This window comes from Cynocephalus volans, chromosome 8 (assembly GCF_027409185.1).
Source record: "Cynocephalus volans isolate mCynVol1 chromosome 8, mCynVol1.pri, whole genome shotgun sequence".
In the NCBI taxonomy this organism is placed as follows: domain Eukaryota; kingdom Metazoa; phylum Chordata; class Mammalia; order Dermoptera; family Cynocephalidae; genus Cynocephalus; species Cynocephalus volans.
Window position 1 is genome coordinate 103,502,909 of NC_084467.1, and position 24,590 is coordinate 103,527,498.

The following is a 24,590-nucleotide window of genomic DNA, read 5'->3' on the forward strand; positions in this document are numbered from 1 at the left end:
CTCATGAGTAGTAAGCTAGAAGGTGTGGTAGACCCCAGAACCAAAAGTGAGAAGGCAGCCTTAGAATCCAGCCATTTTCTAGCCATATGATCTTGGATGGGTTAGTTGGTGTCTCTGAGTCACAGTTTTCTCATCTGTAAAATGGCATTATAATACCTTCCATGTAGTGATACGAGTTATTCTATAAAACTGTATATGTGAAGTGCCTTGCACAGAGCCTGAAATGTAAAAGATCCCTGTATCAATATTTCTTGGGCCTGAATGCATATGATAGGAGGCCACAATACCTGCAATTTCAATGATATGTGGAGCTAATATTGGAGCATGTCAACCTGGAAAAAATAACTTATTATTAGTCTTCTATGAACTGGAGCAGAATTTTTCCTTCAGTACATTCTTGGTTGTTTTGGCCAGCACTGGCCCCTCCCTCCGTCTGAATCAGGAGCCACATTTTTACATTCCTTTCGGCTGACACAGTTGCAGTGCAGTGATTCCTGAGGTAATAGAATAACTGTCTCTCTAGCTGTCTTTATTTTTTCTTTTCTTCTTTTGTTTTTCCTTGACAACAGAAGCTTTTTCCCTTCAGAAAAGAAGTGACATTACCCTGTCAATGTTAAATTCTGGCAAAAATGGAGCCAATAAAAAGGAAAGAGGAGAAATATTTTAGCAACAGCCAGGAGTGAGAAGTTGCATAGCATTTACTTGGTTTTATATACTTCATGGATACAGGGTACTCTGTATTATTGGCAATGATTGTCTCTGTGGTCAGTACTTATTTCTAAAATAATTCTCTGTGTCTGTGGCATATTGATTGCATTGATGGTCCTGGTGTTTTAAATCTCTCCCTTTGCTCTGTCACTTTGCAGTTCCTCTCAATACAGAGACAGAGTCTATTAACCCATCTCTTGTATTTGGACTTGCCCATGTGACTTGCTTTGGCCTGTGGGATGTTAGTGGTCATGATGTAACTAGAACTTTAAAAAATGCTGGCATGGGCCGGCCCCGTAGCTCACTCAGGAGAGTGCGGTGCTGATAGCCCCGCGGGCGCAGGTTTGGTTCCTATATAGGGATGGCCGGTGGGATCCTATATAGGGATGGCCGGTGCACTCACTGGCTGAGTGTGGTGCAGACAACACCAAGCCAAGGGTTCTGATCCCCTTACCAGTCAAAACGGGAAAAAAAAAAAAAAAAAAGCCATGCTGGCATGTTTACACTAGTTCTTTTGGACCCCTGACATTACCATGACAATATGCCAGGCTGTCCTGCTAGGGGAATGTGAGGAGTGTGTGGAGGAGAGCCGAGTTATCCAAGCCAAGGCCGTACTAGACCATCCAGCTCCTGTCAGCTGACCACAGATGAATGAGCAAACCCACCCACATTAACAGAACCACCCAGCCGTCCCATAGGCTTGTCAGCAAAAATAAATGTTAGCTGTTGTAAGCCTCCAAAGTTTTGCGGTTGATTGTTACATGGCAGTAACTGACCAACACAGTGCTTTTGCCTAAATTGTTGGGGCCTGGGGGTGACCCACGACTTCTGTAACTGAAACGGTGAACACATCCCCGTAATTCAATTCCCACTGATATTATAGTAAACAGCCTAGAGAATTAGTTTGAAATTTCTATTCCAGGCAAACTGACCTTTAATTGTTCCCTAAATACAATCTGCCCATCCCTGCCTCTGCCTTTGTACATTCTGTTTCTCCTTACTGAAATGTCCACCCGATCTCTAAGGACCTACTTAAAACCAGCCTTTTCTGAATGACCTTCTGTGGCTGTACCCTGCCTCTCCAGCCTATTAACTCAGGGTATTACTGAGCCATGAATTGGATACCTGACCATGTTGCCTTATATGGCCACTGTTTCTTATCTACATTTGCTTCTTAAACTAGAATCTAAGTTCCTGGAGGGCAGGGTTCCTATTACGCATTTATCCCCAAGTCTTGTCTAGTACCTTGAAAAGAGAAGTACAGGGCCTTTCACTTAAGACTTTAATATTTGTAGGTTGACTGGCACTGGAGGGTTAATTGTTAGGTATCATTGCTAATGAATAAAATCAGAGAGAGGGATGGATGGATGGATGGATGGATGGATAGACAGATGAAGTTGAAGGCTTCCAGATCTGAGTTTGTAGAATTTTACCCTACTCTACTACAATTCCTGCTAGAAAAATAAATTTTACCTTAAAATGCCACCTTTCCCCTGAAGATTTTCCTGATCTCCCAGTCTCCCCAAATTACATGTGCTCTCTCCTTCCTTTCCTTCAAATATCCCTATCTCTTTACTTGTATGTCTCCTTAGGGAGCCTCATCTGATTTCCTGTGTGGTAGTGAGTCATGTTCTTCTGCTCACCTCCACCACACTACATACCATCACAAACAGAAGCACCTAAGAACAGAGTCTATATTTGAATTATGTGTGGCTCTTCAGCACCTGGTGCTGACTGTAGGGGGGGTGCTCAGTAAGTATTTGATGATTTCCTCTATCCCTCCTCTGTCTTTATTTTAAATGCCCCAATACAGACCTTCATCATTGCTTGCACAGGTGACTACAAAATCTTGCAATTGGCCTTTTTGCTCCTAGCCTTGTCTTCCTCCCTCACCTTTTAACCAGTTAGCCATAACAAGTATGGAATTCAACTTAAAAGGAAAATCTGGCCAGGCTATACTCCTAATAAAAACCCTCTTAATAGCTCACCTCTTCTTCAAGATAAAAACCAAGCTCTTAAGCCTGGTATGCAAAGCCCACTAAAATCTGCCCCAGCCTACTTGTATAGACCCTTCTCCTTTCATACCTCCTTCAAACTTTATTTACTGCAATAGGAGGTTACAGCCTGTGCATCACTATCTGTTTTAGACCTTTTCTCCCCAACTGTACCTCAGCCTCCTTGCTCCTTACTTGACTCATTTGGCCCAGCCTAGTCCATCCTGACCTTCCTCCTACCCACCAACTTCCCTTACCCCCTGTAAGTGCCCCACTGATTGTTGCAACATTGCATTGTGATTATCTAATTAAATGGAAGCCTCCTGGGAATAATGACTGGGTTGTGAACACCTTTGTCTGTGCAGACTTACCACAGCACCCAGAACATAGAAGTACTAAAAAGTTGTTGGATGGATGAGTGGAGCAGAGATCTGCCTGTACCTGTGGCCTGAAACAGACCAGTTTGTTACTGACCTATCTATCTAGGCTTGACCTACGGAATTAATGTCCTCAGTGAATTTATCCCTTGTATGGTCTTGCCATCTAGGACTAGAGTAGGATTAAATCTGCCTGGGTTCACTGCCACCTGTTGCTTTTAGGCACTCCTTTGCCATCCTTGGGCAGATGAAGATTCATTTAAATGTCTCATGATGGTGATGATTGTAGATAATATTCATAGAGCACTTACTATGTACCAGATATTGTTCTAAGTGCTGTAAATAAATTATCTCATTCAGCTTTCACAGCAATCTTAAAGGGTACATGCTATTAGTATCCCCATTTCAGAGATGAAGGTTAGGAAAGGGTAATTAACTTTTCTAAGAGCACACAGCTACAAAAGAATCTGTGTGCAAACCCAGGCAGTATGACTTTAGAGCCTGTCATCTTCACCACCAACTCTGTCACTGTAGGTTCATGTTTTCCAGGGGCCCTTCTATCATTTCTCAGTTGTTTTCTCTCCCAAGATGGGAGAGAGGTGTATTTAGTCATTTCTGTTGCTTATAACATAATACTTGGAACTGGGTAATTTACAAAGAAATGGAATTTATTTCTTACAGTTTTGGAGGCTGGGGAATCCAATGTCCAGGGAAGACATCTGGTGAGGGCCTTCTTTTTGGTGCTGACTCTCTATATCAATGCAGGGTGTCACATAACAAGAGAAATGGGCTGAGCAAGAAAGAGTTAACTTTCTCACTTGCTCTCTTTATAAAGCCATCATAACCATGCCAATGACCACCCATTAAACCCTCAGTGGATTATCCATTCACAAAGGCACAGTCCTCACAACCCAATCACCTCTTAAAGGCCCCATCTTCCAAATACCGTAATTGGATTTTCCACCCTCTTAGCACTGTGACAATGAAGATCAAGTTTCCAATACGTGAACTTTTGGGTGGCACATTTGACCCATCACAAGAGGTAAGGACCAAGAGGAGAAAATTTCTTCTTACTTTTTTTTGGTGACTGGCCAGTATGGGGATCCAGTTTGCTTTTTTATTTCTTCTGTTTACCTAAATTCCCCCATCATTACCAAATGACACATACTTAGCCAGGATGAGGACCATCTTGTCTTATTTTTATCTGCATTTGTTTACTTAACCATGAGGATAATTTTTTCATACCCAAATTTGAGTGATTAGCAAAGAACCATGTAATGTAACCAGTCTTGCTTTTTGCAAGCAATGTCTATTTCTCAGTGGGTTGAAAACCACACTATTGCTTCCTCTTTACCTTTGCAGTGCGAGCACATAGCATTTGTCACTTGGCTTCTGAGCAACTTCAGTGACACCGCTGGGAAAGCTCTGTACTGGCGCAAATGGCACGCGTCCTATGTGTGGCATCTTTCTTTCTCTTTCTGAGTAAGTTTCACAATTCTGCATGTTTGTATTGTCACAGGAGTTAGTCAACTGGAGGCTGCTAGGTGATGGAGCAGGACAGTTTGGTCTCTACAGGAAAAGCTATGCCATGTATTTTTGGTGTTGGCAATAATTTTTAACTTACTCATGACAGTTCTTGCTTACCTAGACATTCTTGAGTTCCAGGGAGGTGCAGTGCTTGGCTGAGCCCCAGGCACCTGATTCCATTGTTTTTCACACTTGTCTGTGTGGCCAGATCTGCCCGTTTAGCTGGGCCCAAGCATTACTTCATCTTCCTGGGCTGACCATCCCAAGAGACAGAAAAGGTTTTGTTCCACAAACTGAGAGGAGCCTTTAAGGTTTACCCAATGTCAGGATTTGAGTAGAGAAATATGCCTTGGGGATGTGGCTGATGGAAGGGAAAGTTATGATAGCACTTAGTAGTTTTAGGCTAAGCTAAAAGAAGATTCTGGATTTCACGTGTGAACTGAAGTGGGAATGACCATTGAGAAACTGAGAAGGGGACAGGAAGATTCACTTGGCTCTGCTGAGGGCCATATGGAAGGCCTCACCTGGCCCAGGGCGTTTGTACATGTCAGAACAGGGTGGAGGAAGGGGAAATTTGGAGGTTGAAGAGAGAATCAGATGAATTGGGCAGGGAATGAAATAGTTCCAGACCAGGCAGAGCAGGTAGCAGGTACTTTTTTGTTCTACGGGTCTCTTTAACACCAGGTAAAGCTTATAGACCCCATCTCAGAATAATTTTTTATATACATAAAGTAAAATGCATAGGATTATAGAGGAAATCAATTATATGGAAATATATTTATGAAAATATTTTTATTTTATTTTATTATTTTTATTTTTATTTTTATTTTTTGTGATCAGTAAGGGGATCGTAACCCTTGGCTTGGTGTCGTCCGCACCACGCTCAACCCCTATATAGGATCCGAACCTGCTGCCTCGGCACTCCCAGCACCGCACTCTTCCGAGTGAGCCACGGGGCCGGCCCTATCAAAATATTTTTAATAAATCGTGGGGTAGTAATTTATTTGCTTCTTTATTAATGCATTGCATAACAATATCTAGAGGGAGATCTGATAACCACCAAACTTCAAAGTAGTGATTAGTGTGAATAATATTTCAATATATCTGTAATAGTTGTAATATGATGTGAAAATATCTGGGGTTTGTTGTCTACACTTATTCATAACTGAAGCAAATACTAAGTTTCCACTAGAGATTTATGAAAATAAAGACGTAGGGATTATTTTCACCCTACTTTATGGACCTTTAATCCTTTATGTAGACCCAAACTCTTGCTTTAGAGAGACTGGATGGAGTTAGTGCAGGGACATGAATGGCTGGGATGAAGGGGGAACTAAACCAAACTGTAATCAATGTGACCAGGGCTGTGGCTAATGAATTAAAAGAGTGCAGCATTCAGCATGAGAGAGGCGCTTAATAAACATTGGTTGAGTTGAACTGGGCTCATGTCTCAAGGGACATGTGATAGTGTGAGGTAAGGGTCAGATCTAGGGCCTGATGCAGACAGAGGTAGCCTGCAGTGGATAGGTACACTGGTGGGAATCTTCAGGCTGGTGCATTTGTTTGTCCTGTTCAGTTGTCTCATTGTGATTCTCAAGTATATGTGCTTTGTGTGTTTGGACTGTGTGTTTGCCTTGTGCATAGGAAGAAACTATGTTTACATTGTGCAATAATTCAGAGAATTGTGAACTCTCTCTCTTTTTTTTTTTTTTCTGGTAAAGAAAGGCCTGGGGGAAGGAAGGTAGTAACCAAGGTTCAAAAAGGGGAAACTGGATGCTTTTCCTTAACCCGTTTAAACAACTACCTAAACTGCATTATATATTTATTTCTTCTAAGTTCTGACTTATCCTAAGCACTAATTTTGTATAGAACCACAGGTTTTATGTGGAAAATACGTGTATGAGGAAGTAACTTGAAATAGCTTTGGAAACCTGCTATTTCTCATTACAAGTATAGAGGGGAAATGAAGGAAAATAAATGATGACCAGTTAATCAATTATATTGTTTAGCAATTGTATACTTTGTCCTAATTTACTTATTTTTGAATAAATATGAAGACTGAATAATCCTGTTAGAGTATGGTGCTAGAAGAGGTTAATGTCATGGGTAAATGAGCTCTTGGACTTAGCAGTTAGCTTTGCCTGCTTGATTTGTCACCCCTCACCCTGACTAGCCACCCTGTAAATAAAGGCTGTTAACATGGGAGGGTTTGGGGAGGGGCCATTGTTTGTCTTACTGTGATTACATTCATGAAAAAAGAAAGATTCCACTTAATTATGGATAAAAACTATCTCAGCCCCAAGCATTTAGGGTTTCTATGTGTGTGAAGAAAGAGAAGCTGCTTGTTTTTGGTTGTTCCCTATGTAAGTTTTGTCTAAGGTGGAATTACTTGAAATTGCTCTTTTTTTCTATCAAAAATGATCAAATGTGGGCCATTTTATATTATTCAGCCTAACAGTTTCCATTCAAGTAATACTGAAATGATAAATTTGACAGTTCCGGTGATAGTTTTGAAGAAAGCCAATACCATCAAATAATTCTGAGTTCTTCAAAAGCGTGACTGCAGTCAGTATGTCAGTGCCAAGTTGTGCACTCATCAGTCAACAGGCATTTCAACTACTGTGCAAAGATACTTGCTGTGGTTTGAATGTATCCCCTTAAGTTCATGTGTTGGAAACGTAATCCCCAATGCAACAGTGTTGAGAGGTGGCACCTTTAAGAAGTGATTAGGTCATGAAGGCTCTGCCCTCATGAATGGGTTAATGTTGTTATTGCAGGAGTGGGTTCATCATTGCTAGAGTGGGTTTGTTATAGAAGTGAGTTCGAGCCCCTCTTGCTGTCTCTTGTGCTCACATGCGCTCTCTTGCCCTTCCACCTTCTGCCATGGGATGGTGCAGCAAAAAGGCCCTCATCAGATGATGCCCCTTGATCTTGGATTTCCCAGCCTCCGGAACTGTGAGCTAAATAAATTTCAGTTCATTATAAATCACCCAGTCTCAGGTATTCTGTAATAGCTGCACAAAATGAACTGAGACAGTACCTAACCCTCTGTCCATTAAAAGAGAAAGTAATGGGATAATCCTCAGAGGTATTTTAGTCTTTAGGAGAGAGAGAGATATGTACTTGAAACAACCCACAGAGAACGTACGTATAATAAGATACTTCAGCATGATCCCAGTGCATAGCCATTTGAATTGATCTCCATCATTCATTCCTTCCCACCTCAAATGTACCTCTGAACACCCCCCAACATTTCTTTCACTTTTCTGAGAAAGCTGTATGTCTCAGTTTGTTCAGGCTACTGTAGCAAAAATACCGTAAATTGGGTAGCTTAGAAACAACAGAAATGTATTTCTCTCAGTTCTTGAGGCTGGGAAGTCCAAGATCAAGATGCTGGAAGATCTGGTGTCTGGTCAGGGCCATTCCCCATCAATAGCACCTTCTGGCTGTGCTTCACATGGCAGAAGGCACTAGCTTGTTCTCCGGGTTCTTTTATAAGGACACTAATCCCATTCATGAGTGCTCCACCCTCATGACCTAATCACAAAGGCCCCATCTCCTAATACCATCACCTTGGGAGTTAGGTTTCAGCGTATGAAATTTGGGGGGACACAGACATTGAGACCATAGCACTGTACCCTCCCCATCGTGTTGAAACCTAGCCCACAAAACCTGGGTATCATCTGTGATTTCTTCCTACCTCTCATCCCTCCATTTACCCCTACTACTCAAGCATCTGTGACACTGAACACTCTATAGATTTTATCTTTATAGGAGCTCATAAGTTATAGCCCCTTTCTTTTCATCCCCATTGTCTTCATCACCTCTGTCTTGGGCTGCTTTATTTACCTGATATTTATTCTGACTTCCATTATCCTACACCCAACTGTCAGGTTAATTTTCCTAAGACCTTTTAAATACTTCTAGTGCATTCCCACTGCCTAATGAATCAAGTCCAAACTTCTGCATGTGATAGTCAAGTTCTTCATGCTCAGAACTCAAAATTCCTATCCAGTCTTATCTCCTTTTATTAATCTTCCTGCAACTCTCCCCACGTCCAGTTGATTACTCCCTATTTTCTGAACAAGTCTTTTGATTCCTACTCACATAGTATTGTCATGAAGTCTCCTCCACCTAAAAGGCCCTGTCTTCCCACTTACCTTGTCATAATCTTTACAATTCTCCAAAGTCCATTTTAAAGCCATCTCATCCATAAAACTTACCTATTTTTTTCCCCCCAAAATGTAAGCTTTCTTTTCTTCAGCTTCCTCAAAGCACTTGTGTTATGTCTTTCTCATAAAGGGATGACTACCACCCCACCTGACTAGAAGTAAAGTCTACAAGTCAGAGATTATCCCAAACTCATCTTCATACATGAGGAACACTATAAGTGGTTGAATAAATATTTATTAAATTGGCAAATAAAGCAGTAGAAAGGGAAGTGTTAGATTTGACAATAAAATGTTTCAAATATGGTACCCATCTCTCTGAAAAGAGACAAAAATGTTGGAGAAGTGTTGCCTGGCCACCAAAAATAAGATCAGTTGCAGAAAAATGCCCTGATATAAACAGACTAGTGGTACTTCAAAAAACATGTTTTTAAAAAAACATTTTATTGTGAAATATAACATAAGAAAATATTAATAAAACATAAATATGCAGTTTAAAAAATAAGTAAAAAGTAAAAACCATGTATCAGCACCCCGGTCAAGAAATAGAATATTGCCAGGACCCTAGAAGCACCCACCCACCCTGCCATGTGCCCTATCACATCACAGACCCTTCCCCACACAGTCATTATCCTGACTTTCGTGGTAACCATGTCTCAGCTTTTTTTTTTAAAAAAGTGGTTTTACCCTTATGTATGCACCATTAAACAATCCAGTGTGGTTTTTCCTGTTTTATATATTTTTTAAATTTTATTTATTTTTTGCCTGTTTTTTTAACTTTATAAACAGAATTCTGTTTGTAGTCAAAAGGATTCAAAAGTGTTTTGCTGAGCCCGGCCTGTGGCTCACTTGGGAGAGTGTGGTGCTGATAACACCAAGGCCACGGGTTCGGATGCTATATAGGGATGGCTGGTTAGCTCACTGGGTGAGCGTGGTGCTGACAACACCAAGTCAAGGGTTAAGATCCCCTTACCGGCCATCTTTTGGGGGGGGGAAAGTGTTTTGTATCTTTCATTTCACATAGTCATCCCCATTATTGCAAATAGTTGTAATTTGCTCATTTTCATTTCTGTGTAATATTCTGTTTTATGAATGCGCCACAGTTTATCGGTTCTACTGTTGAAGGTCATATGGGTTGTATCTTGTTTGGGGCTGTAATGAACAGTGTGGCTGTGAATATTCTTTCACATTAGCTTGGTGCACAGTGCGTATGTTCCTATAACGTGGTGTTGCTGAAAAGTGTTTTAAACTGCCTCTGTAGTATAACTTTTTAATAAATAATAATTTAAATTTTTCTATGGTGGTCTAACTTTTATTCCTAGGTACTTATTATAAAAAGAGCATGATATAAATATACTAATTGAGATTTATGAATAAATTAGTGTATTTTAAATTATTGCTAGAAATATTTGTGGTTGGTTGATTGGTTCATTGGGTGTTGGTTTGTTTACCAGTTTTAGACTGAACATACACATATGCAATTTTTAGCTCACCGAATCAAGTGACCACTTACCCTTTCTGTTCTTTTCTTTTTGTAGGTCACTTTCTATCCCTTAGATTTTTCATTTGATCCAAAATTCCTATACTCAGCCTTGTCATGCTGTCTGCAATGTCATTGTTCCTTTCCCTCGCTTGTTTTTCATTCTTGTCTCCTTTACTCTTTGTCCTTGCGGAATTACAAAATTCAGCAGACACCCTGCTTCTTTCATATCTTCTTGTGAACTCTATTCTGCTAACTCTATAATACCAGCAATTGCTCCTGTTAGACCCTCCTGGTATCTTTCAACTCTGTCTTCTCCTTCCACTGGGCCCTAGAACCCTAGCGAAAGATCTAGCCCACCCTTGTGGCATCTTTGTCATTTGTCTTTGTTCTTTCTGTGACACAAAATGAACTATGCTTTAATATCAATTGTAATAAACATATGCATTTTGACTTCTGAAAAATGCTTGATTTAAAACGTTTGTCAAATGAGATGTTACCATTTAATCATGTTTTCTCCTTTAGACCTAATACTTGAGATTTGTTCCAACAGAAAACATTCCCTATTGGTCCCAGCTGGAAACTTTTGGTAAGAAAAGAACTAAAATAAGTTCTGATCCCACAACCTGCTGGACTTTACAGCCATTTATTATGAAGTCTTTCAGTAAAGTGATAGTAGCTCTTTAAGAAATTACAGAACAAACCCTCCACAGTATAGAAAGGAAATGCCACTACCTCTTCAGATGCTAATTTTAGCTAGTCTTGCATCAGACCTGCCCAAGAGCTACATTTAGGTTTGTCCAACAAGCAAGAAAAATTATCGCACCATGAGCAAAGCCTTAGAATGTGCTTCTCCAGCAACTCTTCTGTGTGGACCTCCCGATGGCAGGTACCCTGGCATTTGAGGCTTGAGGAAGTATATGCTGAATTTTCCCAGAAAACAATCTAAAAGGTGAATCATCACAAATTTTATTTGCTTTAAAATAAGTGCACTTAGATAAGCAGATGTTTTATGGAAGTAGCCATGTTACACTGATGAAGCCAAACTTCTTTTAAGAGAATAGAGATTACTATGGAACTTAAAGTTATAAAAGAACAATTAACTCATCAATCCATTCCACTGCTGCTCGGCCTAAAGATGATGTCAAACATTTGAGTTGATTATAGCTAATAACCTGTGATCTCGTTTACCAGAATTGTAATATAGGGAACTACATAATGTGGTACATTGGGAACTGGAGCGCTAATCTATTTTTATTTCCCTTTCTTTCTTCTACTTGCAAGCTAAGCTCAGCATTGGCCAGAGAGAAGTAACAGTTCAGAAAGGACCACTGTTTAGAGCTGAAGGTTACCCAATCAGCATCGGGTGCAATGTAACTGGCTACCAGGGACCTTCTGAGCAGCATTTCCAGTGGTCTGTTTACCTGCCGACAGCCCCAACCCAGGAGGTCCAGATCGTTAGCACCAAGGATGTCACCTTCTCTTACGCAATGTATGCACCGCGGGTGCAAAGCAGGGAAATCTACGTGGAGAGGGTCCAGGGCAACTCAGTCTTGTTGCACATCTCAGAGCTCCAGATGAAGGACACTGGTGAATATGAGTGTCACACACCGAACACTGATGGAAAATACTATGGGAGTTACAGTGCAAAGACTAATCTAATTGGTAAGCCGTTTTCCACTTCTGCTAACCAGCCCCTAAGAAGGCAGTCTCCACCATCACAATGCCTTGCAATGTGACCTGCCTTTATATTGTTCTATTTGCTTTGGGAAAAGAGCCCAGATACCCCTCTGGATATTTTGGAGATTTATCACAAGTAGATATCATATTCTCTAAAACCCTCAATTCGTTTTTAACAATCATCTTTGCCATAAATATTTAGAAGGGGTGTGGTCTACCCAAGGGCACCATCCACAGCTAACCACAGATTGATAATAGCAATAACAGTAGACAAAGCTATGAGAGTTCTCCCCATGTCATCTCTTCTTGGTGGCAGAATATTAAGCTAATAAGAGAGCTGGTGTTAGTACCATAGGTGATAAATCACTAACTTGGAAATGATTTTTCTCAGATTACTGTTCTCTAGCATATTTACCTATGGGGAGAGGGTCATAGTCTTTGCAATTGTCATTTTGTTCTTTTTCCTGGAATATCTATCACCCCTTTTTCAGCTTAGAAAACTCCTGCATATACTTCAGGACCCAATTTAGATATTATCTCTTCTGTTGGAACCTGTCCTGACTGCTTCAGCAGTATTCCACCTTTGTTTCCTCCCAATGCTCTTTTTTGCATCACTTTTATTAGCACTCATTCAGTTATGTGGTAATTGGCTATTTGTATGACTCTCTCCCACCACACCCTGAGCTTCTTGAGAAGGGAATGCTCATCTCAGCTCCTAGCACAGTGGCTAGCACTGAGTAGATGCTCAGTAATATTCATTGATTAAATGTAAGTGTTGCTTTCACACAAGCTTAGGCTGTATGATTTCATTTGAGGAAGAAGAGAATGGTAGGGTAGGATAGTTACCAAAACTTTGGTAAGGGAGCTCCAGTGGGGCAATCGGTTAGCGCGCGGTACTTATACAAAACTTTGGTAAGGATTGTATTTTGGTTCCAAAGGATAAATTATAACAGATTACTTTAGAATTTTATTTTATAAAGGAGCAGAGTAAGGCCTGGGGAGGTGAGGTGACCTGCCCAAATACATGTAGTTAGATAGGGACAGATTTAGGATCAGAATCTAGGTCTTGTAGCTCCCAGTGCTTTTCTTCTTTAAATACTCTGTGTCTGAGTAGCTAAATTGGTTACACCCTATGCTAATGAAGCAAAGCCAGGATCAATACATTAGTGATCCATTAGCTTTGCCAAGTTCCATAGACTGTACATAGAAGCCAGTGTTCCCATTGGCAAGCATATGGCTAGTGGAAAACCAACTCAAAGTATATGCTTTATAGATGGGGGTTCAGGGTGCCACTTCACTATGGAGGCTAATTGGACAAGTAAGGTAGTAGGATAGATGATTATTAGACCAGTCAAATGATCATCATTCCTTTGTTTCCAGTTATTCCAGATACACTCTCTGCCACCATGAGTTCCCAGACTTTCAGTAAGGAGGAAGGTGAGCCATTAGAACTCATCTGTAAGGCATCCAAAGCCACAGCTCAGCATACCCACCTCTCTGTCACCTGGTACCTGATGCAGGATGGAGGAAGAAGCCAAGCCACCAGGATTATTTCTCTCTCCAAAGATTTTATGTTGATACCTGGGCCCTTGTATACAGAGAGGTTTGCAGCCGGTGACGTGCGGCTTGACAAGCTTGGGGTCGCCACCTACAGGCTATCCATAGAGAAGCTCCAGCCCTCAGATCAAGGCCGGCTTTTCTGTGAGGCAATGGAATGGATTCAGGATCCAGATGAAACCTGGACTTTTATCACAAAAAAGCAGACAGACCAAACTACTCTGAGGATCCAGCCATCAGGTAATTATCGTCTCAGGAAATTCATTAATACACTGGTAGTGGGTATTTATTGGATATCTTTTTATTTTTTTCTGATCTTTTGTTGGCTCTGAAAAAATTGGCTAGAAAGTTTGAGTAAATTTTGTTTTTGTCATCTGGGAAGCATAACTAAGAAGGTCATTCAGTTTTGGCTCTGTCTATAGGGGGTTTCACATGGGATAAGATCTGTTAAATGGTTAGAATGAGTCTACAAGGCCGCCATGCAAATAGTTTTGTTATCATTTTTGCCATGCTCTGGGTAAGCACATTATCCACAATATCTCAGTTAGTTCTAACAACCACCCAAGGAGGCAAGGAAGTGACTCCCCATTTTAAAAATAAGGAACCTGAGGGCTGGCCCATGGCTAACTTGGGAGAGCATGGTGCTGACAACATGAAGTCAAGGGTTAAGATCCCCTTACCGGTCATCTTTAAAAAAATAAAAATAAAAAAATAAGGAACCTGAGCCTCAGACATGCTAGAAGTGCTGCCTGAGCTCACCCAGCTGGTGAGGTGGGGCCGATATCCACAGGCAGGCTTGTCTCTTTCTAGAGCCCACTCGCCACAGACACCTGGGCCTCAGAGTAGCTCCAGGTTCCAACATGAAGTCTTGTCTGTGCCAGTGCTGAACTTTCCTTGCACCTGACCCCTTTTCCAATTTAGAAGGGTGTCATTCTTCATGATCCACTGGTGTTTTTGTCAAAGTAAGCAGAATGGCCTTGTCTTTGATTCCTGGTCTCTGTACATAGGCTTTTGTCCAATAGGAGGGGGTTACGATCACCATATATATTCATTGCTAAAAGTGATGATCCAATACTGGATCATTGAAGTTTTCTTTCTTTTTTAAGAAGAGTGTTATTCTGTTCTATTAAAAGTTGTCCTTTTGGCCTCAAGTATTTAAGTCACACTCAGTGAGTCCTATGGAGCCACATCACATGTGCTTTTTACTTAGGAAAATACCACTGGATATTCTCAGCCAGAAAAAGACAATAAGAAATCACAATTTACTGCAATTTGTCATAGTATAAAATATTTTATTTTTTAACTAAAAATCATACATAACTGTACTATTTATACATTTGTGCGTACATCTTGCTTACTAGGATTGCATTCAGAAAACCATATATGCTGTCCTTTTAGGTGATTTAAATAATAGTAACGAGCATTTTTTACTCTAGAGATTTGTTTGTTTGTTTGTTTTTGTTTACCTGCCACTATGGAACTGAACTCTCACATAAAATGCCATCTCTTTGGTACCCTCACAGGGGTATCATCTCTCTCTGGTAAGGAGAGGACTGGTGCAGTGGGCTCTCTAAATACCTGCCTTGCTTTTATTTCCCAGTGAGAGATTTTCATGTCAACATTACAGCTGAGAGCACATTTGCTGAAGGGAAACCCTTAGAACTGATTTGCCTGGTTGTGGGCAGTGGCCGGGACCCACAGCTTCAGGGCTCTTGGTTCTTCAATGGGATTGAAATTGCCCACATGGATGCTGGTGGAGTCCAGGACCTGAAGAAAGACTACAAAGAGAGGGCAAGTCAAGGACAGCTCCAGGTTTCAAGGTTAGGCCCCAAGGCTTTCTCTCTCAAGATCTTTGCAGTGGGCCCGGAGGACACAGGCACCTACAGATGTGCAGTGGCAGAGGTGGTGCGAACTCAGACAGGTTCCTGGCAGGTGCTTCAAAGAAGGCAGTCACCAGACAGCCACGTGCACCTAAAGAAGCCAGCAGGTATGTGAAGTTGGGGCCACACGTGGATTGGGCTGCTTCCAGATCCTCTCCTTTGTCAGTAGAGACTACCTTCATGGACACGGTGGAGGTCTTACTGAAGTCATGTGTCAACCAGGTCATGTGGGAGGTGACATGGAGTAAAGCAAAGCACCCAAACTAGCTGGAGACTTGAGTTCTATTCCTGAGCCATTAAGTGGGCTGTGACCATAGACACACCACTTCACTTCTTTAAATCTCAGCATTCTCATCTGTAAAATGATGGCACACAATTAGATGGATCTTGAGTCCCTTCTTGCTGTTTCAGATTCTTTGATTCTATTTATTTTTTGTTCCAATTTTTATACATTGGGTTTTTCTTTAAGCAGAGAGCACTTGTATTAATGAGACCCGCTGTCTTTGTGTGTGTGTGTGTGTGTGTGTGTGCGTGTGCGTGTGTGTGTGTGTGTGTGTGTGTGTGTGTGTGTGAGAGAGAGAGAGAGAGAGGAGCAGATTAAGAGTAAAGAGCAATAAATAAATAAATAAATAATAATAAATAAAAAGAGTAAAGAGCTACACTTTGTCCTCTTTTCTGGGGAATAAACACCCGTGTTACTCCACCTCAGGATGGGTCTGGCATCTTTCAGTTGCCCTCTGTTTATCACCTATTATGTTAACATAATTCGGGGAATGATACTTAGTCAAAATTCTGACCCACAGTGAGAAATGAAGAGGCAAATGAGAGCAGGCAGACGCCATTCTCTGCGCTGTGCTGTGATGTAGTGAGATGCCCGTCCCTGTGGTCCTGAGTGTCTGTGTGCACCGAACTGAGGAAGCCACTCAGCTCACTGTGAACACGTTTGAATCATCAGTGTTTTTTGTGTAGAGAGAAAACAGACAAATCCACACCTAGTATCGGTATTCTCTCAGCTAGAAGTGAAAGTCAATGTCTCGAAAGACTAATTGCCCAAAAGCAAAAATGAAAAAAAAATTTTTTTTAATTTTAAAAAACTGAACCGAAAATAAAGACATCCTTTTTGCACTTGATCATTAGAGGCATCTCCGAAGATAGATACACTTCCCTTTCATTGTCTTCTCCATTACCTAATTTGCTAGGAATGTAGATGCACAAACTTGGGCCAGGAAGAGTGTTAATTTTCATACTAAACATTTGCTCTAACTTTTTAGGATTCAGCAAAAATGATGTAAGCAGGTTTATGTATTTACACAGAACGAAATCTCTGCTTCATGCATCTCAACTTCCCTTGGAACATGTCTGCAACCTTTCTTAAACCCAGTACATGGGAATTTGTTTCAGAGAGATCCAAAAGTGTGGTCATGGTACACATCTCATCATTTTAAGGGTGGGGTCATCTTCCAAAGCTAAAAATAGTTCTTTGCATAGGATGGAGTCCAGACTGGACCAAATATGTAGAAACAAGAAAAGTTGTTTAAAAATTTATTATGGATCTTGTTTAGCACCTATTTTGCAAGTCAAACCATTACTTGAAGTAAGAGCAGAGTTTTACTATCCTATGAGTATTTTAAATAGAAGGGGGCACCCATCACCACTGTGAATGTGTAATTTACACACTCTCAGGAAGTTTATTACTTCTTACCACAAGGTAGTAATGTCCACAATGATAAGGAAATATCTTTTTTTTAAATAACATTAGTTGAAACGAATCATAATGGTTATATTAAAGTGGAGAGATTATGAGTAATAATTTCCCCTTTAATGTCTAAACTTCAGTTATGAGTCTATTTTTAACTTCAAAAAATTTTTAGTATACTCCTGCCTCTAATACCAAAGATTTGGAAGTAGGTTTGCTAATTTTTTTTAAACCTACTTATGGATATTAACCTTCGTTCTGCCTTTATAACATAGGTATATGTATACATAAAACAGTCAATGACTCAACTCAGTCCTTAGCAGGAAAGAGCAATTTGCAAATTCATTTAGATCCTATTTAGATTTCTATGCCAGTTCTATTTTGTTTTTCTCTTTTGCTTTGAATTACCACTCCTTTCAACAAAGCCTGTCATCAAACACTGATGCTAATAGCTAACCTTTACTAAGTACTTTTGCTAGCCAGCCAGGCTGTCTTTTGTATGTGCCAATTGTTCAGTCGTCTCAACAATGCAATAAGTTGAGTGCATTTATTATCCTCTATTTTACAGGGAAGAAAGCTGAAGTTTAAAGGGGTCAAGTACATTGCCCGGGGTTGTTCTGACTCCCAGGGCCTGACTTTAAACACAGTGCTGGGCTGCCTAGGATGCACAAGCTCCTGATGTATCTCGGCACTACCCACAAAAAAACAGAACAAGACCTTGCACCATCAGTGTTTGTTGAATGAATGCCTGCATTTCTACACATCTTGAATTTCACATCTGGGAGTCAGACTTACATTTGTAGTTTTACAGTATAGTTCAGACATAAGAAGGTTCTCCCTTTACACAACATGTATATGTGTGTATATATATATATATGATATACATGTATATATGCATGTGTTTTCACCACAAGTAATTGTTTTTTTATGGTGGTATTGTGAGCAGAGAGCTAATTAGCAATGTTCCTTCTCTGTTCAGAACATATACTAAACTCATTAGGATTGATTAGGGAAAGATAAGTAGGAAGAGCAAAGTCATTTTGAACTCTGAAGAACTGAATTCTAAAAAACTACAAATTTAAATAAACACAACTTCATTACTTTCAGGTTCATACGCCCACCTTAATTAATCTAACAAAATATTACCAGATGTTTGCCCAACTAGTTTTTCTTAAGGAAGGGCTGATTTAATAAACTGATAAAAAGAAAAATAGTGCAATTATAAATTGTTTAAGTGTAAATAGGTTTTCCTGATACTGTCTGCTGTCTTGTTTCCACTATTTAAGTGGTTAGTAAATCTTTTTTCTGGGAGTGGTGCAGGAGGAAACAGCCTGGTCTGATTTGTCACAATCTAGTCAAGTCCTAATTAATGAGATTTCACTGTATTTTAGAAAATTCTTCATTTACTTGGAACATTTTTTTCTTCGAAAATCTATAATTTACAGCAAGAAGTGTGGTCTTGTCTACCAAGAACAAGCAGCAAGCTGTATGGGAAGGAGAGGAACTCACTCTTCTCTGCAAGGCGGGTGGAGCTGAAAGTCCTCTGTCTGTGATCTGGTGGCACATTCCACAGGACCAGACACAGCCAGAGTTTGTGGCTGCCATTGGGCAGGACGGTATTGTGCAACTGGGTGCCTCCTATGGGGCACCCAGTTACCATGGCAACATAAGGCTGGGGAAAGTGAACTGGGCCACCTTCCAGCTGGAGATCACCTCCACCACCATCACAGACAGTGGCATGTACGAGTGCAGAGTGTCTGAGAGGACCCAGAACCAGGCCAGAGATCTCAGCTGGACTCAGAAGATTTCAGTTACTGTAAAATCTCTGGGTGAGTGTCAAAGAAATCCTTTCCTGATCTTGCATATCAGTCACTTCATTCCCCAGTTATGATATGTGTACACAGATCGTAGTCTCTGGCTACTGTGTCTGTCAACTAATCCCTAAAGTTTATCCATCTTGATAAAGATCATCTTTAGAATACAACTTGTAAGTTGTTATTCGAAGTTAAAACAAAATCCTTTGCATTGGAGTCAACTTACAGAAGAATGTAGCTGGGTCTTATACATTCTGGCTTTTGGCAGCTGTGGTCCTGGGATTTCAGAGTCTCTTCTAGCATGTGCAAAAGGGTTCTGATACTGAACCTGTGAGTGGGGGCAAGGGAAGGAGGCCAGACCATGGGGGCTGGGTGGTGCTCCACCCACTCAGCAGCAGCTGTCTAAGCAGGAGCCTGGAGAAACACTGCCTACTTGTTGTCTCTGCTGAAAACAGTCTTAGAAAAAGGTCAACTTTGCAAAATCGAGGTCAGAATTTAGGACAGACTGTACCGTGAGTCAGCTTATACCCCAAAATATATGAACTCCAGATGCACAAATGCATGGTCCAATGTGAAGAGGTGGCAACTGGAAAAACTTTACAGCACTGTACTTTGATTTGGTAATCACATTAGAAATTGTGTTTCGTTTTTCTGTCTGCAGAGTCAAGTTTACAAGTTAGACTGATGAGCCGTCAACCACAAGTGAGGTTAACCAATACCCTTGACCTGTCCTGCATAGTAGTGGCCAACTACTCTGACCTCAAGGTACCACTCACTGTGACATGGCAGTTCCAGCCAGTTGGATCTCAAGTCTTTCACCAGCTTATTCGAATCACCCATGATGGCACTGTTGAATGGGGGGATTTCCTATCCCATTTCCAAAAGAAGACAAAGGTTTCACGCTCTTCATTTCGTTCTCAACTCCTAATCCATGATGCCGCTGAGGAAGACACAGGAACGTATCGGTGTAAAGTGGAAGTTTATGACAGAAATTCCCTACACACAAACAGCCCTTGGAGGGCTTCCGCCGTCTCTCACCCACTGAGGATAGCCGTCACTTTACCAGGTGAGTGCCGCTTGAAATTAATCCCTGCTTTAAAAAGGGGGAAGAAGGTTTTCTACCATTTGGGGTACATTACAGAAATACAAGATAAAATGCTTTTTCCCCTTGTTTGTACCATATAAGCAAGTGCCATATGATGGGTGATATCCATCCAGGCTAACATTAAGTTAGTAGGCACAGAACGCCCACACTGGTTGTTAAAATATTGAAATACTTCCATGCTGGCTAATAACCACTGCTCTGTGCCCTTCCCCATCTTCCTATAAGTTCCCCCCACCCAGCGACTACAGGGTACCACGAGGCACAGCAGGGGCCCTCTAAGACCCGGCTCCAGTGGAGAGGCGGTCTTTTGGATTGGCCTCTGCCCATGCCTTACCAGTTATCAAATGCTTGGAATGTCTCCCCCAGTGGTAGGGATAATGTAAATTCCATTAGAATACATTTATCTAATTATTTTTTATTGGTTATGAATATTCATGAGATGCAAAGCTGATTGTCACCCCTCATGCCCATGTTGTGGGGGCCAGATTCATACCGGCTGTATACCCATTACCACAAATTAATGTGTTAATGTATAAGAGTCAGAGAATTTATGATTATGGTCAAATATAATCTACCTCGTCAATGGCAGTAGAGCATAGAGGTTAAAAGTAAGACACAACCTTTAAGACACAAAGTTTAGCTGTGTCACGTATCTTCTCTCTCATAACTTGCATTCTCTTAGGACAGAGTGATTGAGAGACTGAAGTGATTTAGATCTGACAAGCACTAGATAACCACGTGGCTTTGGACAAGTCACTTGATCTGTCCAAGCCTTAATTACCTCATCTGTAAACTGCTGATGTGCAATTTAAATGTGGTGACATATATAACATGCTTAGTACAGTGCCAAGCAGGGCTCAGACACGGCAGCCATCGTTATTCTCTCTGCTGCTGAGCAATATTTCTGTCGGTGGTAATGATCTCCTTGTTTATTAATTCATGCCTTAATTTGCTTGTCCTTTCTGTGGTATTTGAAGTTGCTGGCCCAATCCTTTTTTCTTGAAACTTTTTCTTTTCTTTGCCCCATGATACAAGATTTTCTTGGTTTCCTTTCTAACACTGACTGCTCCTTCTTATTCCCTTTTGCAGAATTCTTCTCATCTGCTGATTCTTCAAAGAAAACTGTTCCTTTGGATTTTGTCCTTGGCTTGCTTTCTTCTCATTATACACACTCTCCTGAGGTGGACTCACCACTACCCATGAATAAAACCTATATGCTGACAATTCCCAAATCACCCATTATCCTGAAAGATTTCTCTTTTGATCTTCAGACTCATATATCCAATTGTCTCCAAGACATGTCTACACTCACTATGTCAAAACATAAACCCACCATTATTATCACTCCAAAGTTGCTCCTTCTACGTCATTCCCCATGTCCCTACAACCCGCCAACGATCCGAGTTGGAGACCTGAGTCATCCACAACTCCTGCATGTCCATTTCATGTGCAAACTCTCATCGCAGGATATGCAAAGTCTTTTACAATCTGGTACATTTATGTCTTTCTAGTGACCTCTCTTTCCACTTTCCATCTTGAATTTGAGCTCCAGCCACACTGAATTATGCAGTTCCTCGAAGCTCCATGTTCTCCCTCACTTTCAAAGTCTTTGTTCAAGTTCCTTCTTTTGTGTGGAATTCCTTAGCCCCTTCCTCATCAAAATAATTCCTATAAACCCTTATGACTTAACTCAAAGTTAACCTCCTCCAGGAGGAGTAAGCCTCCTTTACTGCTATATTTGGATTAGGTAGTCCTTCTGTGTGCTCTGATAGCCACTTCTGCATACCTCTGTCCCTTATGGTGACACAATGCTATAATCTTTAAGTCTCTGTCACTGTCCTTGTCTCTCCCTGTAGACTGTGAGCCACCATGGGGAGGTATCTGCCGAGCCTACAGTAGTGTGGCACATAATATTACATGTGCTTAATCAGTGTTTGTTAAAGGAATAGTAAAGGGACCTCCTGGCAACATCAATAAGCAATTACAAAAGTAGAATCAGTGATGTTAGTAAGAAGTAGGAATAAGATTTGGGAGCAAGGTTTGTAATCCATCTTTCTGACAAAGTAGAAAAGCTGTGGAGTTAAAGCATGGTTGACTCCGTATCTATATGATGTTGCCACAGCTGAGTGGCTGCAAGGAGACATGTAATTTTACTAGCCCAGGTACAACTTCCTTTTGTTTACCCATGTTTGAAGGCAAATATAACTAGCATTGGGCAAATAGTGAATCCACAAGTACTCTGGATAGTTAGTGAACACACAAACAAAATATTAATAGGGCCACTTTCTTTTAGTTTATGCATGAAATACTATAGAAGACATGTCTGTGCTTGAATACTGAAGCAGTTCCATGTGTAAAAGAGACTGGGCTTTTCTGTATGACACCTCCTCTGCCATTCCCCTTCCAGCCAGGATAGAACTAGGACCAGTGGCTGGAAGTTATGAAGAGATACGATTCAACTTGGTATCAGAAAGAATTCTCTAGTGGCCAAGCTGTGTAAACATGGAGTGGGCTGCTCTGTCATGTTGTGAGTTGTTCAAAGGCGGAATGAACGGTTAGTGGGGCTGCTGTAGAGGGAACCACACATAGGATGGCTGTCAGAGGTGTTGCCCTCGTTGACCTCTAATAGCCCTTCTACCTTAAAATTCTATTTTCTAGCAAATTAACTCTTTCCATCTTTTAATTTAGAGAGCAAGCTAAGAGTGGATTCAAGCAGCCGAGTCCAAGAAGTCTCTGTCAACTCCAACACAGATATAGAATGTAACATCTTGTCCCGGTCCTTTGGAAACCTTCAGTTAGCCATTATTTGGTACTTTTCTCCTATTTACATTAATTCATCCTGGCTGAAGATCCTGGAAATGGACCAAAACAGTATTGTAAAATATGGAGATGAATTTCACACCCCACAGAGAAAACAAAAATTTCACATCGAGAAAGTTTCCCAATACTTGTTTCAGCTACACATTCTGAACGTGGAAGACCGTGATCAGGGCAAATATCACTGTGCTGTGGAGGAATGGCTCTTGTCTACAAATGGCACTTGGCGTAAGCTTGGAGGAGAGAAGTCAGGACTGACAGAATTGAAACTCAAGCCCACAGGTGAGCCTTGTAGGTGTATTCTTACGTGTCTTTCTGTAGGATTTTCTCTCAGGCAGCTGTTCTATGGGGTGATTATATGGAAGTGAAAAATAGGACCTAGACTCATAGGAATAGTATCCACCTACAATGACTGCAGGACCCCGTAGCCCACCAGAGGAGAGGAGGTCACTTAAGTTGAATCAACCTGAGGTTTCGAGGAGCTTGGGTGGGAACAAGATCTTTTTGACTGGTTTGTTTATCAGCCCAGCAGCCTGGTCTATGCTGCTACCCAGGGTACCGTATCTCCAGATCTCTGTAATAACAAGCTGTGTCATTCTAGTGGGGCTCTGCTGTAATTTGGCAGAGAAAGAGTAATACCAAGCATATTTCTCCCACTGTGAACAGAAAGTGTACAGCTCTATGGGGATGTGTGGAGAAATTGCTTCTCAACATTTAGCTGCCTAAACATAAGGCAAATAAGAGTAGTTAACTGTTGGAATGGCTTACAGAGGGAATCTCCTCTTCCTCAGGAGATCTTTAAAAATGTAATGGAAGTTCCACCCACTCACGCTGGTCTGAGTGCTGCTGTGTAAATGTGGGCGAGGATGATTAGGTCTCACGGCATTGGTTAGGTCACCTCCAATGTTGATTAAAATTCAATGAATGTCACAGCTAAGGTTTGAACTGCCCAAGATCCAGCAGCACAATGCAAATTAGTCGATCTAATTTGGTGCTTAGAATATATTTTTAAGGTAACATAAAAAAAATAAGATTATAACTGAACATTACTTTGTATTAGGCAGTGGGAATACAAAGATAAATGAGGTACATCTCTTGCCCTTTAGGAGCTCACAGCTTGTTGGGGCAGTAGGGGCAAAATAGTAGCTTAGCACGAGGATCTGCCCTTGCCCCTCTACTTCCCTTCTCCCTGTTCTTCAATCCCCTCTCCCTGTCCCTGCTAACTGTATGTCTTCCTCAGGGATAGATCCTGGGCCCATTTTTCTTCTTATTCTGTGATGCTTAGCCCCGATCTCCTGAGCTCCAGGCCTTTATACCCAATTGCCTGCTGTACATTTCTACTTGAATCCCCAGAGACCCTCACACTCAGCATGCCCCAGATTGCATTTATCATCTCTGCCATCGCACAAGACTCATTCATACTTCTGCATTCCCCATCTGTGTGACTGGCACCCCTGCCTCCCAGTTGTCCAAGCCAAAATCTTGACAGTATCCACATGCCCCTTTTAAGGAACATGCCACTTCTTAGCTCAAGACAGTACTTCCCATGTAGGAATGTGGGCTCAGTGTTGTCAGATATTTTTGTATGTCAAGAGATGCCTAAAATCTTTTTTTGGTGACATCTCCCAATTTGAGAAAGTTTGCAACTAATTAAAATTCTTTTAAAATGCCAAGGGCGTCAAACAAAACCTATCTGTGGGCTACGTGTGATTATGGGTGGTCAGTTGTGCTCTCTAGGTTAGGGAATCGGTTAAGAAAGAGTTCCCAGGAAGATGCTGAGAAGGAC

The 24,590-nt window shown here is 41.1% G+C and overlaps 1 protein-coding gene across 2 annotated transcripts in view; it reads left to right on the forward strand.

The window, feature by feature from the left end:
* Window positions 1-4,518: 4,518 nt before the first annotated feature.
* CD101 (CD101 molecule) overlaps window positions 4,519-24,590 on the forward strand; it is a 30,839-nt gene continuing 10,767 nt past the window's right edge. The window contains exons 1-7 of one of the 2 annotated variants that reach the window (XM_063106841.1): window positions 4,519-4,561; window positions 11,540-11,920; window positions 13,316-13,732; window positions 15,093-15,479; window positions 18,514-18,897; window positions 19,544-19,948; window positions 22,676-23,086. In XM_063106841.1, coding sequence (XP_062962911.1) covers window positions 4,519-4,561; window positions 11,540-11,920; window positions 13,316-13,732; window positions 15,093-15,479; window positions 18,514-18,897; window positions 19,544-19,948; window positions 22,676-23,086 — 2,428 coding nt within the window. The remainder of the gene's footprint in view (window positions 4,562-11,539; window positions 11,921-13,315; window positions 13,733-15,092; window positions 15,480-18,513; window positions 18,898-19,543; window positions 19,949-22,675; window positions 23,087-24,590) is intronic. The other variant, XM_063106842.1, reaches the window with a different exon arrangement.